Source organism: Salvelinus fontinalis, chromosome 11 (genome assembly GCF_029448725.1).
Source record: "Salvelinus fontinalis isolate EN_2023a chromosome 11, ASM2944872v1, whole genome shotgun sequence".
Lineage (NCBI taxonomy): Eukaryota > Metazoa > Chordata > Actinopteri > Salmoniformes > Salmonidae > Salvelinus > Salvelinus fontinalis.
In genome coordinates, this window is record NC_074675.1 from 44,608,640 (window position 1) to 44,627,503 (window position 18,864).

Consider the following 18,864-nt stretch of genomic DNA (forward strand, 5'->3'; position numbering starts at 1 on the left):
CAGCTGAGGTTCAGGGGTTGTTGCCCATAATTACCACTTGACCCCTCTGCCCCCTTCCTCCAATATAATTATATAACCTATTCATAACATGCAATACATAAACATATAATCATATACTTTACCACTGGTAGACTTTAGTCAGTTATGCAGAAGGGTGTGTGTTGATATCAGGATGAGTGTGAGCAGTGGTTTCAGAAAAAGAAAGTTGTTTTAATCCTCCTGGAAGCGGATAAGCGTACAAGCTGTTGTTCCCTCTAAGAACATTCTTCCTAACAGGACAGAGCTTATAAACAAACATCTGTATACAAACCTAAACCAGGGTACACACACACCAGTCACACAAACAGGCTCCACGTGCACACATACACAGGAGGTTACGCTATAGCATAAAGGTTTACAATACACACACTGAGTCATAATCAGACATGTTTAATTAAATCATTACAGCAAGTTAGACAGACAAAGATAGTCAGACCCCCCCTACTACACACCATACGACACAAACCCATCCCTTACTCCTGCCCTGTCTGTCCCCTTCAGACCAGTGGCGTGTATTCATGGATGCCAAGCTTCCCCCAAAAATTGACCAAGAAGAAAAAAGTTTATTTTGTGTCTGTTTTTCATCATTTTCAATTCGCATGAGGCGGAATGTATCTCACTGGAGAAAGCTTCCGGGCGAGCGAAACAGCGCCCCTCTGTCTCTACACGTGTAGGCCATCTATCTGATGCTGTATGGTCCATTGTTGCAGTCCGTAGCATTGAACAGAATGCAAGGGAAGCCAGCGAGCATCTGGCCTCTTGATAAAAAAAAAAAGTATAAACAATTAGCCAGTCAACGTTGAGCTAAATTGAACAAGCTCAACTGTGAAGGGTTCTGGTCTGCCAACAAAAAAAAGGGTCAAGGAAAGCCAGCTTGGATTTTGGCATCACTCCTATCAAAATGCATTGAAAGCCTACATCATTGACAGAAACAAATTAAATTGTTGCATCTCGTTGTGTTGTTGTCCTCCGGTGACTAGCTAGCTAAAGTTGCCCCTTTCTTAAATTAGCCATGGATGGAGATAGGGATTTGAACTTGTGGTTCTACTTAATTCTCCGTACCGGCCAATGATTATAACGGCGATTCTGATCCAACCATAAACTCATACATTGTTGTGCCCCTGGACTGAGAGGATGGAAGTTCAATATGTAGCTAGATGTAGAAGGCTAATGATAACTAGCTAACGTTTCCCATGAATGGAAGTTAAGCTAGCGAGCAAGCATTTTAGCCAGGTAACCTAGGACAACAAAAAAATAAAAGTGTGTACTGTATGACAGAGTGATAGACCTATTCGTGAAGTAATATGAATTAACAAGTTATAGAGCAAACAATGCAATTATCACAACACATAGGTTGTAATATGGCTTTTTTTCTGGCTTCCCCAGTGATTTTACCCACGCACCACTACTGCTTTAGACCCTACTCCACAACACTGACGACACACCGCAGAGTGCTGAGCCACTGTGTGCATGTTTGTAACTTTCTAGTAGCGTTCCCTATTACTTCTCTGGTAGTGTTCTCTCCATAGCATCTCTGGTACACGGTCATTATCCGTAGCGCCGTTCCTGTGTTGTAACATTCTATACAGCTACAGGTAGACGAATTTACCATACACATTTTGTGAGCATGCCCAGGTATAGTCAGATCAGCTGCTACAGAGTCATCTTCAGACACCTGAAAGAGAGAGAGAGAAGAGATGTGATGCTAAGGGTAGTAGGGTTAATATACAATCCTGTGTGTATGGTATTGTGTGTGTGGGGGGGGGGGGGGGGGGTGTAATGTGTGTGTGTGTTGTATTCATGTTACGTAGCCTCTGTGTCGACAGCGTATGAAACAGTGTGTGTGTGTGTTAGAGCTGGGCGATATGGACAAAAATTCTTATCGCGATAAATTGCCTAATTGATGCGATAACAATAAATCGAACAATAAGTTAATCACAATGTGCACCACAGTTTTTTTTGTATTATCCTCCAAACTACTACTATTGGTTTTTGTTCCATTAACAATCACCCATATTAGCAAATGCATTTCATTTCAAACGCCACATTTCTTTAGTATAGGCTACTTATCGTAATGAATAACATAAACAAAATGCCTGTGATAAGTGATCGGTATGGTTGGTGTCGATCATTTTCAGTTTATGGTCCCAGCTTTAGCATAGTGTAGTGTGAGTTACCTGGTCTCTCTGTGCGTGATAAGACAGCGCGTGGAACAGTAGCGCCCCCCACAGGAGCAACAGGTGTAGGAGGAAGGAAATCCACAGACGGAGCAGAACAGACGCGGGGGGAGCGAGGAGGGAGGGGCTGCAGCTGACAGGTAGTTAGGCTCCTCCCTCTCAGACACATTCTGCCAATCACAACACAGCAAGGACAGGGTTAGCCTCTCAGCAAAGACGGGGGCTATAGATGGGTTAGTGAACAAAGCGCTTCCTTGGTGCAGAAATCAGCGTATTGTTGTGATTCTGGATGGCCAGATTGCTAGCAAAAATGACAAGAAACTGCCATGTGGGGAATCGTAAGTAGGATAGTTTCAGCTTGTTTTATCTTGTTCTTGTGGTGTTCTGACTGATTTCATATCAATGCTAATATGGCAAAAATTCGTTAGCTAGCTAACCAACCAACAACTCTAAGGATGTATTGGAGAGCTAACAAGAGCTCATTGTGCAAATGTATGTTTTCAATAAACATTGGAGACAAAATATAGCTTACATGTTGTCAACAATCTAAGCCAACCCTTCTATTTTGCTTGCATTGGTTTTGTTGCTAAACAACCAACCAGTCTATGGGAAGATCTCAATTAATGATTTCAAAGGAAATTATTAATATAAGAAATATGGTGGAAGCTCCCACTAGCCAATTCCTCCACCAATCCAATGCTTTTAGATTCGTGGGTAGTAGTGAATGGGTTTACTTTGGGACGTTCTGGATCAGACAAGGCTTAAGTTTACTTTTTTGAATTTTGTGAATGAGTTCACACTTCAGGAGAAAGGTGATATTATTGGTACGCACCCAGGGTCACGTTCAGAAGTCTCCATAGTAGAGGTAGACCAATTAATCGGAATGGCCGATTAATTAGGGCCGATTTCAAGTTTTCATAACAATCGGTAATCAGCATTTTTGGACACCGATCATGGCTGATTACATTGCACCCCACAAGGAGACTGCGTGGCAGGCTGACTACCTGTTATACGAGTGCAGCAAGGAGCCACGGTAAGGTGCTACCTAGCATTAAACGTATCTTATAAAAAACAAACATAATCACTAGTTAACTACACATAGTTGATGATATTACTAGTTTATCTAGCTTGTCCAGCGTTGCATATAATCGATGCGGTGCCTGTTAATTTATCATTGAATCATAGCCTACTTCGCCAAACGGGTGATTTAACAAGTGCATTTGCTAAAAAAGCACTGTCGTTGCACCAATGTGTACCTAACCATAAACATCAACGCCTTTCTTAAAATCAATACACAAGTATATATTTTAAACCTGCATATTTAGTTAATATTGCCTGCTAACATGAATTTATTTTAACTAGGGAAATTGTGTCACTTCTCTTGCGTTCATTGCACGCAGAGTCAGGGTATATGCAACAGTTTGGACCGCCTGGCTCGTTGCGAACTCACTTGCCAGAATTTTATGTAATTATGACATAACATTGAAGGTTGTGCAATGTAACAGGAATATTTAGAGACTTATGGATGCCACCTGTTAGATAGAATACGGAACGGTTCCGTATTTCATTGAAAGAATAAACGTTTTATTTTCGAAATGATAGGATTCCGGATTTGACCATATTAATGACCTAAGGCTCGTATTTCTGTGTGTTATTATGTTAATTAAATCTATGATTTGATATCTAATAGAGCAGTCTGACTGAGCGGTGGTAGGCAGCAGCAGGCTCGTAAGCATTCATTCAAACAGCACTTTCGTGCGTTTGCCAGCAGCTCTTCGCAATGCTTCAAGCATTACGCTGTTTATGACTTCAAGGCTATCAACTCCCGAGATTACGCTGGTGTAACCGATGTGAAATGGCTAGCTAGTTAGCGGGGTGCGCGCTAATAGCGTTTCAAACGTCTCTCGCTCTGAGACTTGGAGTAGTTGTTCCCCTTGCTCTGCAAGGGCCGCGGCTTTTGTGGAGCAATGGGTAACGCTGCTTCGAGGGTGGCTGTTGTCGATGTGTTCCTGGTTCGAGCCCAGGTAGGGGCGAGGAGAGGGACAGAAGCTATACTGTTACACTGGCAATACTAAAGTGCCTATAAGAACATCCAATAGTCAAAGGTATATTAAATACAAATGGTATAGAGAGAAATAGTCCTATAATTCCAATAATAACCTCAACCTAAAACTTCTTATCTGGGAATATTGAGGACTCATGTTAAAAGGAACCCCCAGCTTTCATATGTTCTCATGTTCTGAGCAAGGAACTTAAACGTTAGCTTTTTTACATGGCACATATTGCACTTTTACTTTCTTCTCCAACACTTTGTTTTTGCATTATTTAAACATGTTTCATTATTTATTTGAGGCTAAATTGATTTGATTGATGTATTATATTAAGTTAAAATAAAAGTGTTCATTCAGTATTGTTGTAATGGTCATTATTACAAATAAATAAATATAATTATACATTTTTTTAATTTTAATTTTTAAAATCGGCATCAGCTTTTTTTGGTCCTCCAATAATCGGTATCGGTATCAGTGTAGAATAATCGGTCGACCTCTACTCTATAGAGCTGACGTGAGAGAAATGTGCTACATGGCATTTAGCAGACACTTTTATCCAAAGCACTTTACAGTCACGCGTGCATACATTTTTATCACTTGGGTGATCCCGGGACTTGAACCAGTTACAAGCATCATGTTCTACCAACTGAGCTACAGAGGACCATACATACGAGGGTTAGCGTCAATTCCGTTTCAATTCAGAAAGTAAACAAAAATTCCAATTCAACATTTCCCTTACTGAAAAGCATTGGAATTTCAGTGTACTTCCTGAATTGACTGGAATTAAAATGGAATTGACACCAACCCTGATACATACCATCATAATCTATTTCTATCTGAAAGTTCTGTCAGGATGCACCCCTCTGCACATGATGCTGGTGTGTTTCAAATGACACCCACTTCTCTAAATGGCGGACTACTTGTGGGGTTAGAGGTCAGAGGTGTTCTCATTCTATTACCTACCTCTTCTTCTAGTAGAGTCTGGAAGTTTTTGCGAAATCTCTGTTTGAAGTGATCACCTCTAGTTTTCCTCTTCTTCTTACCTAGAGACAGAAAGAAAGAGGGAAGGCGGAAGAGAGGCATGAGAAGAGGGAGAGAAAGAGAGAGGAGGATGAAGAGATGAAAGAGAAGGGAGGCAGAAGTACACGTGAACAAATTAATATAGAGCTCTCCACCAAACAATAGCACTGGGCAGGTCTAAAAGGTGTTTCCTCACACACACACCCGGTTCCTCTCCTTCGCTAAAGGCGGGCAGGCGGGCGGTAGGACCAGAGGGAGGCAGGGAGGAGAGAGGGTCATCCTGGAAGTTGTCCTTCTCTAGAGCATCCAGCTGGCGATTTAACCTCCGCTGGCGTGTTGCATCGTCCAACACACGCCTCTGTCCTGCCTCCGCTACACGGGCTGGGAGAGATAGAGGGAGTAGGGGTAGTGAGAGAGATGTTTTTATTAAAATATTCAATACCTGTAGTCATATGGATTAAGTCATTCGAGTCTACATTGGGCTCATGTTTTAAAGGCTCCCAACAAGTGCTCAGCATATGTGGGAACTGTTGGAAAAGCATTCCAGGTGAAGCTGGTTGAGAGAATGCCAAGAGCGAGCAAAGCTTTCATCAAGGCAAAGGGTGGCTACTTTGAAGAATGTCAAAAATAAATATATTTTGATTTAACATTTTTTTGGTTACTACATGATTACAGATGTGTTATTTCATAGTTTTGATGTCTTCCCTATTATTCTACAATGTAGACAATAGTACAAATAAAGAAAAACCCTTGAATGAGTCGAGAATATTCAAAAATATAAACAAATCCATGTTTTGTATCGAGTGAGAAATTCCAGCTTGCATGTATTTACATATTTTGGTCCACTGTGTGACGCGCTGTCATCTACTTCTACACATGGCCATGTCGCTTAGAAAAGAGCTGGACACAGGCATTTATAAGATACACTTTTCTTCGGAATCGAGAACGAAGAAAGTATCGCCAAGTACAGGTTAGTTGAATATGTGCCTGCTATGCTTTACTCAGACCCGACCTTTCTTAAAGCTGCAATAGGGTTGGACAGGTTTCCTGTGTAGATTAAGACGCAGCGGAGCCAGCGCGAGATATGGCTCGGAAAACGTTCCTCAATCCATGGATGAGAAATGCATTGTACTCCGAATTGTTCCATTATCCCAACTGTTATACCGAGAAAATTGTATGACTGCTAGTTAAGTAAACTGCCATGTTTCGTTCTCATCCTAGCTAACATTAGCCACTGCAGCCAATCTCTCATTCCATTCAAAGTGGTTTGGAGGCTGGATAATTTTTGAGTGGATTAAAGTACGCAGGTAGCCTAGTAAAAGACCCATTTGAAGTAATTGTTTGACAATCAGATAAAACATAATGACTGGTTCTGTTGGCCACATTAAAAAGTAATACATTTTTTAAGTTAAAATCTCAAATCTTTACAACTAGTCCCACAGAGATCCTATTGAATTAATAGAGATTCTATATGTAATTCTATGATTCGGCCCATACCTGTTTTTGGTTTAGGAGGTACTGTATAGCGAATAAATTAAATCTACTTTCATCCCAGTTTAAGCTACACGTCTTTCCGACCCTAGTGCAGCTGTAAGCAAGTGGGTCAGATCTGCTGGCTAGGTTTACACTAGCTACATATCAACGACTATCACACAGCTGGAACAGCTATAGCCGGGCTAGAACAACTAGTAACGGTCGGACTAGACGATGATGTATTAGCTAACCTTGCTGTTGGAAAAGTACTGAAAGTTACTTTCTGTTGTCATGTACTTCCTCTCATTGCAATTGAATAACTTTTTCGCCTGCTTTCTAGGTTAATATGAGATGCTCTAGTTATATGTTTCAGTATAGTATGTCAAACGTGCTCACAACCGGTATTTTTTGTGATGATAGCGCCTTTGTACGATCTGGACACAACACCACCAGGTTAGCCAGTTAGCAAGCTCAAGTGACAAACGAACGGTTGTTTGTTGATTCAATTGTTGTTGTATTATTGACTTGTAAACTCAAGTTATGTACTCGATATAGTTATTATAATCAGAAGCAACCATTTCACGAAGAAAAAAGAGTTAAACTCACCCGAAGACTTCTTTTCAAAAACCATTTGATCCTTTCTACTTTAGCAGGAAACGTGTTCGGATAATCTACGTAGGCCTGCAGCGAACAATTTGTCCCAGATTATTTTCTTGCGCGTTTCTCTTCGTGTGACATGGTCGCCTTCTTGTGGTATGTAGGAGCATGGAATTCAAATGATATTTCTAGTGGTAAGAAATAGATAAAATATGATCATATGGATTATGATAACTTCCTGACCCAAATAAATCACACAAATAAATACACCGGTATATAATAATTTAGCCCTATAAAATGTTTAAACTTTATTTCTCAATGGTAACAAATCATTTACATTTGTACTAATCACGAAATAAAAATCAAATCAAAGGGATGACATACTTTGAGAGCTCTAGAGTCTTCTAGAAATTAAACAATTAAAGTATATAGGCCTACATACCCTTACACGAAACCCCCAAAACAATGGAAGGATTATGGAATGTAAAAAAAATAAACAAATTATGAATATCTTCATTAATTTGAACCTCTAAACGTCTAGGGAGTATTGGTTCCATGGAAATACACTCTGGCATAGTGGTATATGCATTGAAAACATTGTTTACTATGCAAAAACCTGGATGTGGGTCGGTCATACCTGAAGCAACATGGAACAGGCATATCTGAGTGCATACACATAACCCTTACAGTGCAGTCGGAAAGTATTCAGACCCCTTGACTTTTTCCACATTGTGTTATGTTACAGCCTTATTCTAAAATTGATTATATCGTTTTTTCCCCTCATCAATCTACACACAATACCTCATAATGACAAAGCGAAAACAGGTTCTTAGAAATGTTAGCAAATGTATATACACTGCTCAAAAAAATAAAGGGAACACTTAAACAACACAATGTAACTCCAAGTCAATCACACTTCTGTGAAATCAAACTGTCCAATTAGGAAGCAACACTGATTGACAATAAATTTCACATGCTGTTGTGCAAATGGAATAGACAAAAGGTGGAAATTATAGGCAATTAGCAAGGCACCCCCAAAAAAGGAGTGATTCTGCAGGTGGTGACCACAGACCACTTCTCAGTTCCTATGCTTCCTGGCTGATGATTTGGTCACTTTTGAATGCTGGCGGTGCTCTCACTCTAGTGGTAGCATGAGACGGAGTCTACAACCCACACAAGTGGCTCAGGTAGTGCAGTTCATCCAGGATGGCACATCAATGCGAGCTGTGGCAAAAAGGTTTGCTGTGTCTGTCAGCGTAGTGTCCAGAGCATGGAGGCGCTACCAGGAGACAGGCCAGTACATCAGGAGACGTGGAGGAGGCCATAGGAGGGCAACAACCCAGCAGCAGGACCGCTACCTCTGTCTTTGTGCCAGGAAGTGCACTGCCAGAGCCCTGCAAAATGACCTCCAGCAGGCTACAAATGTGCATATGTCTGCTCAAACGGTCAGAAACAGACTCCATGAGGGTGGTATGAGGGCCCGACGTCCACAGGTGGGGGTTGTGCTTACAGCCCAGCACCGTGCAGGACGTTTGGCATTTGCCAGAGAACACCAAGATTGGCAAATTCGCCACTGGCGCCCTGTGCTCTTCACAGATGAAAGCAGGTTCACACTGAGCACATGAGCACATGTGACAGACGTGACAGAGTCTGGAGACGCCGTGGAGAACGTTCTGCTGCCTGCAACATCCTCCAGCATGACCGGTTTGGCGGTGGGTCAGTCATGGTGTGGGGTGGCATTTTTTTGTGGGGCCGCACAGCCCTCGATGTGCTCGCCAGAGGTAGCCTGACTGCCATTAGGTACCGAGATGAGATTCTCAGACCCCTTGTGAGACCATATGCTGACACGTGCACATTTGTGGCCTGCTGGAGGTCATTTTGCAGGGCTCTGGCAGTGCACCTCCTGGCACAAAGGCGGAGGTAGCGGTCCTCCTGCTGGGTTGTTGCCCTCCTACGGCCTCCTCCACGTCTCCTGATGTACTGGCCTGTCTCCTGGTAGCGCCTCCATGCTCTGGACACTACGCTGACAGACACAGCAAACCTTTTTGCCACAGCTCGCATTGATGTGCCATCCTGGATGAACTGCACTACCTGAGCCACTTGTGTGGGTTGTAGACTCCGTCTCATGCTACCACTAGAGTGAGAGCACCGCCAGCATTCAAAAGTGACCAAAACATCAGCCAGGAAGCATAGGAACTGAGAAGTGGTCTGTGGTCACCACCTGCAGAATCACTCCTTTTTTGGGGGTGTCTTGCTAATTGCCTATAATTTCCACCTTTTGTCTATTCCATTTGCACAACAGCATGTGAAATTTATTGTCAATCAGTGTTGCTTCCTAAGTGGACAGTTTGATTTCATAGAAGTGTGATTGACTTGGAGTTACATTGTGTTGTTTAAGTGTTCCCTTTATTTTTTTTAGCAGTGTATATATATGTATTCAGACCCTTTGCTATGAGACTCGAAATTGAGCTCTGTTTCCATTGATTATTTAAAAATGTTTTATTTTTATTTAACCTTTATTTAACTAGGCAAGTCAGTTAAGAGCAAATTCTTATTTACAATGACGGCCGTCCAAAAGGCGAAATGCCTCCTGCGGGGATGGGGGCTGGAATTAAATATAAAAAATATAGGACAAAACACACATCACGATAAAAGAGACACTACAACACTACATAAAGAGAGACCTAAGACAATAACATAGCATGGCAGCAACACATGACAACATAGCATGGTAGCAACACCACATGACAACAACATGGTAACAACACAGCATGGTAGCACCACAAAACATGGTACAAACATTATTGGGCACAAAGGCAAGAAGGTAGAGACAACAATACATCACGCGAAGCAGCCACAACTGTCAGTAAGAGTGTCCATGATTGAGTCTTTGAATGAAGAGATGGAGATAAAACTGTCCAGTTTAAGTGTTTTTTGCAGCTCGTTCCAGTCGCTAGCTGCAGTGAACTGAAAAGAGGAGAGACCGAGACATGTGTGTGCTTTGGGTATCTTTAACAGAATGTGACTGACAGAACGGATGTTGTATGTGGAGGATGAGGGCTGCAGTAGGTATCTCAGATGGGGGGAAGTGAGGCCTAAGAGAGTTTTATAAATAAACATCAACCAGTGGGTCTTGGGACAGGTATACAGAGGTGACCAGTTTACAGAGGAGTATAGAGTTCAGTGATGTGTCCAATAAGGAGCATTGGTGGAAAATCTGATGGCTGAATGGTAAATCGTCCATTAGATGTTGACACGTTCCTGACCGGTTTTCTGTTATTTTGTATGTGTTTGACGGTCAGGGCGTGAGTTTGGGTGGGTAGTCTATGTTGTGTGTTTCTATGTTTGTTAAGGGTGACCTGATATGGCTCTCAATTAGAGGCAGGTGGTTTTCATTTCCTCTGATTGAGAGCCATATTAAGGTAGGTGTTTTCACACTGTTTGTTTGTGGGTGGTTGTCTCCTGTGTGTGTTTGTTGCGCCACACGGGACTGTTTTCGGTTTGTTTGTTTGGTTTATGTAGTCTGTTCCTGTTTCATGCGTTCTTTGTTTCATGTAAGTTCGTCGTTCAGGTCTGTCTACGTCGTTTATTGTTTTGTAACTATTCAAAAGTGTTCGTAGTGTTTTCTGTTTTGTTAATTAAAAATCATGTCATTTCACAACGCTGCGTTTTGGTCGAATCCCTGCTCCTCCTTTTCGGATTAAGAGGAGGAGGAAAGCCATTACAGATGTTTCTACAACTTGATTGGTCCACCTGTGGTAAATTCAGTTGATTGGACATGATTTGGAAAGGCACACACCTGTATATAGTGTGGCAAAAAGTATTTAGTCAGCCACCAATTGTGCAAGTTCTCCCACTTAAAAAGATGAGAGAGACCTGTAATTTTCATCATAGGTACACTTCAACTATGATAGACAAAATTAGGGGGAAAAATCCTGAAAATCACATTGTAGGATTTTTAATGAATTTATTTGCAAATTATGGTGGAAAATAAGTATTTGGTCAATAACAAAAGTTTCTCAATACTTTGTTATATACCCTTTGTTGGCAATGACAGAGGTCAAACGTTTTCTGTAAGTCTTCACAAGGTTTTCACACACTGTTGCTGGTATTTTGGCCCATTCCTCCATGCAGATCTCCTCTAGAGCAGTGATGTTTTGGGGCTGTTGCTGGGCAACACTGACTTTCAACTCCCTCCAAAGATTTTCTATGGGGTTGAGATCTGGAGACTGGCTAGGCCACTCCAGGACCTTGAAATGCTTCTTACGAAGCCACTTCTTTGTTGCCCGGGCGGTGTGTCTGGGATCATTGTCATGCTGAAAGACCCAGCCACGTTTCATCTTCAAAGCCCTTGCTGATGGAAGGAGGTTTTCACTCAAAATCTCACAATACATGGCCCCATTCATTCTTTCCTTTACACGAATCAGTCGTCCTGGTCCCTTTGCAGAAAAACAGCCCCAAAGCATGATGTTTCCACCCCCATGCTTCACAGTAGGTATGGTGTTCTTTGGATGCAACTCAGCATTCTTTGTCCTCCAAACACGACGAGTTGAGATTTTACCAAAAAGTTCTATTTTGGTTTCATCTGACCATATGACATTCTCCCAATCTTCTTCTGTATCATCCAAATGCTCTCTAGCAAACTTCAGACGGGCCTGGACATGTACTGGCTTAAGCAGGGGGACACGTCTGGCACTGCAGGATTTGAGTCCCTGGCGGCGTAGTGTGATACTGATGGTAGGCTTTGTTACTTTGGTCCCAGCTCTCTGCAGGTCATTCACTAGGTCCCCCCGTGTGGTTCTGGGATTTTTGCTCACCATTCTTGTGATCATTTTGACCCCACGGTGTGAGATCTTGCGTGGAGCCCCAGATCGAGGGAGATCATCAGTGGTCTTGTATGTCTTCCATTTCCTAATAATTGCTCCCACAGTTGATTTCTTCAAACCAAGTTGCTTACTTATTGCAGATTCAGTCTTCCCAGCCTGGTGCAGGTCTACAATTTTGTTTCTGGTGTCCTTTGACAGCTCTTTGGTCTTGGCCATAGTGGAGTTTGGAGTGTGACTGTTTGAGGTTGTGGACAGGTGTCTTTTATACTGATAACAAGTTCAAACAGGTGTCATTAATACTGGTAACGAGTGGAGGACAGAGGAGCCTCTTAAAAAAGAAGTTACAGGTCTGTGAGAGCCAGAAATCTTGCTTGTTTGTAGGTGACCAAATACTTATTTTCCACCATAATTTGCAAATAAATTCATTAAAAATCCTACAATGTGATTTTCAGGATTTCCTTATTTTGTCTGTCATAGTTGAAGTGTACCAAAATGAAAATTACAGGCCTCTCTCATCTTTTTAAGTGGGAGAACTTGCACAATTGGTGGCTGACTAAATACTTTTTTGCCCCACTGTATATAAGGTCCCACAGTTGACAGTGCATGTCAGAGCAAAAACCTAGCCATGAGGTTGACGGAATTGTCCGTTGAGCTCCAAGACAGGATTGTGTCGAGGCACAAATCTGAGGAAGGGTACCAAAACATTTCTGCAGCATTGAAGGTCCCCAAGAACACTGTGGCCTCCACAATTCTTAAATGGAGAAGTTTGGAACCACCAAGACTCTTCCTAGAGCTGGCCACCTGGCCAAACTGAGCAATCAGAGGAGAAGGGCCTTGGTCAGAGAGGTGACCAAGAACCTGATGTTCACTCTGACAGAGCTCCAGAGTTCCTATGTGGAGATGGGACAGGCTTCCAGAAGGACAACCATCTCTGAAGCGCTCCACCAATCTGGGATTTATGGTAGAGTGGCCATACGGAAGCCACTCCTCAGTAACAGCCCACTTGGAGTTTGCCAAAAGGCACCTAAAGACTCTCAGACCATGAGAAACAACATTCTTGTCAGGACCCGGTGTGAGAAACAGTCACTAATAGTCGGCAGAACCCAGAAGATGAGGCAGACTCAGCAGTACTAGAGATGGTGGTTTAATAAAAGAAAAAGATCTTTAGGCAAAGAATATAAATCCACAACTTCCAAAATAAAGCCAAGAGGCAAAAATGGATATCCTCCAAAATACAAAGAAACTCCACAAAGTGGTAAAAACAGCAGGGAACAAACAAACCTTAAAAGACTAATCAAAAATAAACAAGAACTAAACCAGCGAACATCTGGAAAATCCAACAAGAGAAATAAATGTTCACAGCAAGGCTGGGGCTGGGTGCTAACATACAAACACGGAGCAAAGAACTGAGGAACACACAGGGTTTAAATACCAACAAGAAAACGACACACAGGTGCAAACAATAATTAGAGCAAGGAAAAAACAAAAGGTTCAAAAAAGGTGCAATGGGGACATCTAGTGACCAAAACCTGAACAATCCTGGCCAAATCCTGACAATTCTCTTGTCTGATGAAACCAAGATTGAACTCTTTGGCCTGAATGCCAAGCGTCACGTCTGAAGGAAGCCTGGCACCATCCCTGTAGTGAAGCATGGTGCTGGCAGCATCATGCTGTGTGGATGTTTTTCAGCGGCAGGGACTGGGAGACTAGTCAGGGTCGAGGGAAAGATGAACAGAGCAAAGTGCAGAGAGATCCTTGATGAGAACCTGCTCCAGAGTCCTCAGTACCTCAGACCGGGGCAAAGGTGCACCTTTCAAACAGTCAACTACCCTAAGCACACAGTCAAGACAATGCAGGAGTGGCTTCGGGACAAGTCTTTGAATGTCCTTGTGTGGCCCAGACAGAGCCTGGACTTGAACCCGATCGAACATCTCCAGACCTGAAAATAGCTGTGCAGCGACGCTCCCCACCCAACCTGATAGAACTTGAGAGGATCTGCAGAGAAGAATGGGAGAAACTCCTTATATACCCAAGAAGACTTTAGGCTGTAATCGCTGCCAAAGGTACTTCAACAAGGTTCTGAGTAAAGAGTCCGAATACTTATGTAAATGTGATATTTCTGTTTTTTATTTGAAATAAATTAGCAAAAATGTCTAAAACCGTTTTTGCTTTGTCATTGTGGGGTGGTGTGTGTAGATTCGTGAGCGAAAAAAACACACAATTGAATGCATTTTAGAATAAGGCTGTAATGTGAAAAAAGTCAAGGGGTCTAAATACTTCCAAATGCACTGTATATGGCCAGCTTTTGACGTGGTTAAATGATACTGACTGCTTTTGCCATACAGTTGAAGTCATAAGTTTACATACACTTAGGTTGGAGTCATTAAAACTCATTTTCAACCACTCCACAAATGTATTGTTAACAAACTATAGTTTTGGCAAATCATCTACTTTGTGGATGACAAGTAATTTTTCCAACAATTATTTACATTATTTCACTTATAATTCACTGTATCACAATTCCAGTGGGTCAGAAGTTTACATACACTAAAATTATGTAATGGCTTTAGAATCTTCTGATGAATGATGTCAATTAGCCTGAGTCAATTGGAGGTGTACCTGTGGATGTATTTCAAGGCCTACCTTCAAACTCAGTGCCTCTTTGCTTGACATCATGGAAAAATCTAAAGAAATCAGCCAAGACCTCAGAAGAAAAAATTGCAGACCTCCACAAGTCTGGTTCGTCCTTGGGAGCAATTTCCAAATGCCTGAAGGTACCACGTTCATCTGTACAAACAATAGTACGTAAGTATAAACACCTTGGGACCACGCAGCCGTCATACCGATCAGAAAGGAGACGCGTTCTGTCTCCTAGCGAAGAACGTACTTTGATTGATTGCGAAAAGTGCAAATCAATCCCAGAACAACAGCAAAGGACCTTGTGAAGATACTGGAGGCAACAGGTACAAAAGTATCTATATCCACAGTAAAGCGAGTCCTATATCGACATAACCTGAAAGGCCGCTCAGCAAGGAAGAAGGCACTGCTCCAAAACAGCCATAAAAAAGCCAGACTACGGTTTGCAACTGCACATGGGGACAAAGATCGTACTTTTTGGAGAAATGTCCTCTGGTCTGATGAAACAAAAATAGAACAGTTTGGCCATAATGACCATTGTTATGTTTGGAGGAAAAAGGAGGAAGCTTGCAAGCCGACGAACACCATCCCAACTTTGAAGCATGGGGTGGCAGCATCATGTTGTGGGGGTGCTTTGCTGCAGGAGGGAGTGGTGTACTTCACAAAATAGATGGCATCATGAGGCAGGGAAATTGTCGATGTATTGAAGCAACATCTCAAGACATCAGTCAGGAAGTTAAAGCTTGGTCGCAAATGGGTCTTCCAAATTGACAATGACCCCAAACATACTTCCAAAGTTGTGGCAAAAAGAACAACAAAGTCAAGGTATTGGAGTGGCCATCACAAAGACCTGACCTCAATCGCATAGAAAATGTGTGGGGAGAACTGAAAAAGCGTGTGCGAGCAAGGAGACCTGCAAACCTGACTCAGTTACATCAGCTCTGTCAGGAGGAATGGGCCAAAATTCACCCAACTTATTGTGGGAAGTGTGTGGAAGGCTACCCGAAACGTTTGACCCAAGTGAAACAATTTAAAGGCAATGCTACCAAATACTAATTGAGTGTATGTAAACTTCTGACCCACTGGGAATGTGATGAATTAAATAAAAGCTTCAATAAATGATTCTCTCTTCTAATATTCTGACATTTCACATTCTTAAAATAAAATGGTGATCCTAACTGACCTAAGACAGAGAATTTTTACTCTGATTAAATGTCAGGAATTGTGAAAACCTGAGTTTAAATGTATTTGGCTAGGGTGTATGTAAACTTCCGACTGCAACTGTATATGTGCAAATACAGTACCAGTCAAAAGTTTGGACACACCTACTCATTCAAGGGTTGTCCTTTATTTTTTATATTTTCTACATTGTATAATGATAGTGAAGACATCAAAACTATGAAATAACACATGGAATCGCGTAGTAACCAAAAAAGTGTTTAACAAACACACGTTGGCTGCTTTTCCTTCACTCTGCGGTCCAACTCACCCAAACCATCTCAATTGGGTTGAATTCTGGTGATTGTAGAGGCCAGGTCATCTGATTCAGCTCTCCATCACTCTCCTTCTTGGTCAAATAGCCATTACACAGCCTGGAGGTGTGGTTTGGGTCATTGTCCTGTTGAAAAACAAATGTTTGTTCCACTAAGCGCAAACCAGATGGGTTGGCGTATCACTGCAGAATTCTGTGGTAGCCATGCTGGTTAAGTGTGTGTTGAATTCTAAATAAATCAGAGTGTCACCAGCAAAGCACCCCCACAACATCACACCTCCTCCTCCATGCTTCACGGTGGGAACCACATATGAGGCGATCATCTGTTCACCTAGTCTGTGTCTCACAAAGACATAGCGTTTGGAACCAATCATCTTAAATTTGAACTCATCAGACCAAAGGACAGAGTTCCACTGGTCTAATGTCCATTGCTTGTGTTTCTTGGCCCATGCAAGTCTCTTCTTATTATTGGTGTCTTTTAGTAGTGTTTTTTTTGCAGCAATTCAACCATGAAGGCCTGATTCATGCAGTCTCCATTCAACAGTTGATGAGATGTGTCTGTTACTTGAACTCTGTGAAGCATTTATTTGGGCTGCAATTTCTGGTAGGCTGGTAATTCTAATGAACATATCCTCTGCATCAGAGTTAACTCTTGGTCTTCCTTTCCTGTGGTGGTCCTCATGGGAGCCAGTTTCAGCATAGCGCTTGATGGTTTTTGCGACTGCACTTGAAGAAACTTTCAAAGTTCTTGACATTTTTCGGATTGACTGACCTACATGTCTTAAAGTAATGATGGACTGTTTCTCTTTGCTTATTTGAGCTGTTCTTGCCATAATATGGACTTGGTCTTTTACCAAATAGGGCTATCTTCTGTATACCACCCCTACCTTGTCACAACACAACTGATTGGCTCAAACGCATTAAGAAGGACAGAAATTCCACAATGAACTTTTAATACGGACCCCCCCTCCCGGATCCGGGATCATCCACATCAGAAAAGCTGACTAGCATAGCCTAGCGCCACAGGGATATCATATAATATAATTTCATGAAATCACAAGTCCAATACAGCAAATGAAAGATAAACATCTTGTGAATCCAGCCAACATTTCCGATTTTTAAAATGTTTTACAGCGAAAACACATATATTTATGTTAGTTCACCACAATAGCCAAACACACAACGCCATTTTTTCACCGCAAAGATAGCTTTCACAAAACCCACAAATAGAGATAAAATTAATCACTAACCTTTGAACAACTTCATCAGATGACAGTCTTATGACATCATGTTATACAATACATTTATGTTTTGTTCAAAAATGTGCATATTTATAGGTATAAATCGTAGTTTTACATTGCAGCCATAGTCACAAATGGCACCAAAACAGCCAGAATAATTACAGAGAGCAACGTGAAATACATAAATACTCATCATAAACCTTTTATGAAAAATACATGTTGTACAGCAAATGAAAGATAAACATCTTGTGAATCCAGCCAATATTTCCGATTTTTTAAGTGTTTTACAGCGAAAACACAACATATATTTATGTTAGCTCACCACAATAGCCCAAAACACAATGCCATTTTTTCACCGTAAAGATAGCTTTCACAAAACCCACAAATAGAGATAAAATTAATCACTAACCTTTGAACAACTTCATCAGATGACAGTCTTATGACATCATGTTATACAATACATTTATGTTTTGTTCGAAAATGTGCATATTTATAGCTACAAATCTGGGTCTTACAACGCAGCCATCGTCACAAATAGCACCAAAATGTCCGGAGAAATTTTAGACAACGACGTAATCTAACAGAAAAACTCATCATAAACTTTGCTAAAAAATACATGTTGTACAGCAAATGAAAGATACACTGGTTCTTAATGCAACCGCTGTGTTAGATTTAAAAAAATAACTTTAGTACAAAGCACAGCATACAATAATCTGAGACAGCGCTCAGACATTCTACGGCATGTTGGAGTCCAAAGAGTCCACAAAAATACGAAATAACATCATAAATATTCCCTTACCTTTGATGAACTTTCATCAGAATGCAGTGCCAGGAGTCCTAGTTCCACAATAAATCGTTGTTTTGTTTTAGAATGTCCATTTCTTCTGTCGAATTAGCAACTTTGGCTAGCATAGTGGAGCGCACATGTCCATGAACGTTTGGCGCATGGAACGAAAAATTCCAAAAGTCATAATAAAAGTCGAATAAACTGATCAAACTCAATTGAAAATCCATCCATTTCTTCATGTCTACCTAACGCATTGCAGAAAAAGATATGGTGCTCTCAGGTGCTCAGCAAAATACTGCCAATATGGCTGACCTGTCACTCCAAAAGCTCTCATTCGGTCCCACATCAGGCTAGACACCTCATTCAACGTTCTACTGCCTGTTGACATCTAGTGGAAGGCGTATGAAGTGCATACATATCCATAAATAAAAGGCAATTGAATAGGAGCAGCCCTTCACAATTTTCACTTCCTGTTTGGAAATTTGCCTGCCAAATGAGTTCTGTTTTACTCAAAGATATAATTC

The 18,864-nt window shown here is 41.5% G+C and overlaps 1 protein-coding gene across 1 annotated transcript; it reads right to left on the bottom strand.

Annotated features, from left to right (window-relative positions):
• Nucleotides 1-413: 413 nt before the first annotated feature.
• LOC129865798 (zinc finger HIT domain-containing protein 1-like) lies at nt 414-7,475 on the bottom strand. Its single transcript, XM_055938812.1, has 5 exons — nt 7,367-7,475; nt 5,492-5,668; nt 5,231-5,310; nt 2,217-2,386; nt 414-1,714 (listed from the first exon to the last, which is right to left on the bottom strand). Exons 1-5 carry the CDS (start codon nt 7,389-7,391, stop codon nt 1,693-1,695), a joined length of 474 nt encoding a protein of 157 aa, XP_055794787.1. The 5' UTR covers nt 7,392-7,475; the 3' UTR covers nt 414-1,692.
• Nucleotides 7,476-18,864: the final 11,389 nt, after the last annotated feature.

Coding starts and splice junctions, on each gene's coding strand:
- LOC129865798 (XM_055938812.1), bottom strand. CDS start 7,391: ATGGTTTTTGAAAAGAAGTCTTCGG. Junction 5,311..5,491: donor TAGCGAAGGAGAGGAACCGG/GTGTGTGTGTGA, acceptor TTCTGTCTCTAG/GTAAGAAGAAGAGGAAAACT. Junction 2,387..5,230: donor AGACTCTACTAGAAGAAGAG/GTAGGTAATAGA, acceptor TGTGATTGGCAG/AATGTGTCTGAGAGGGAGGA.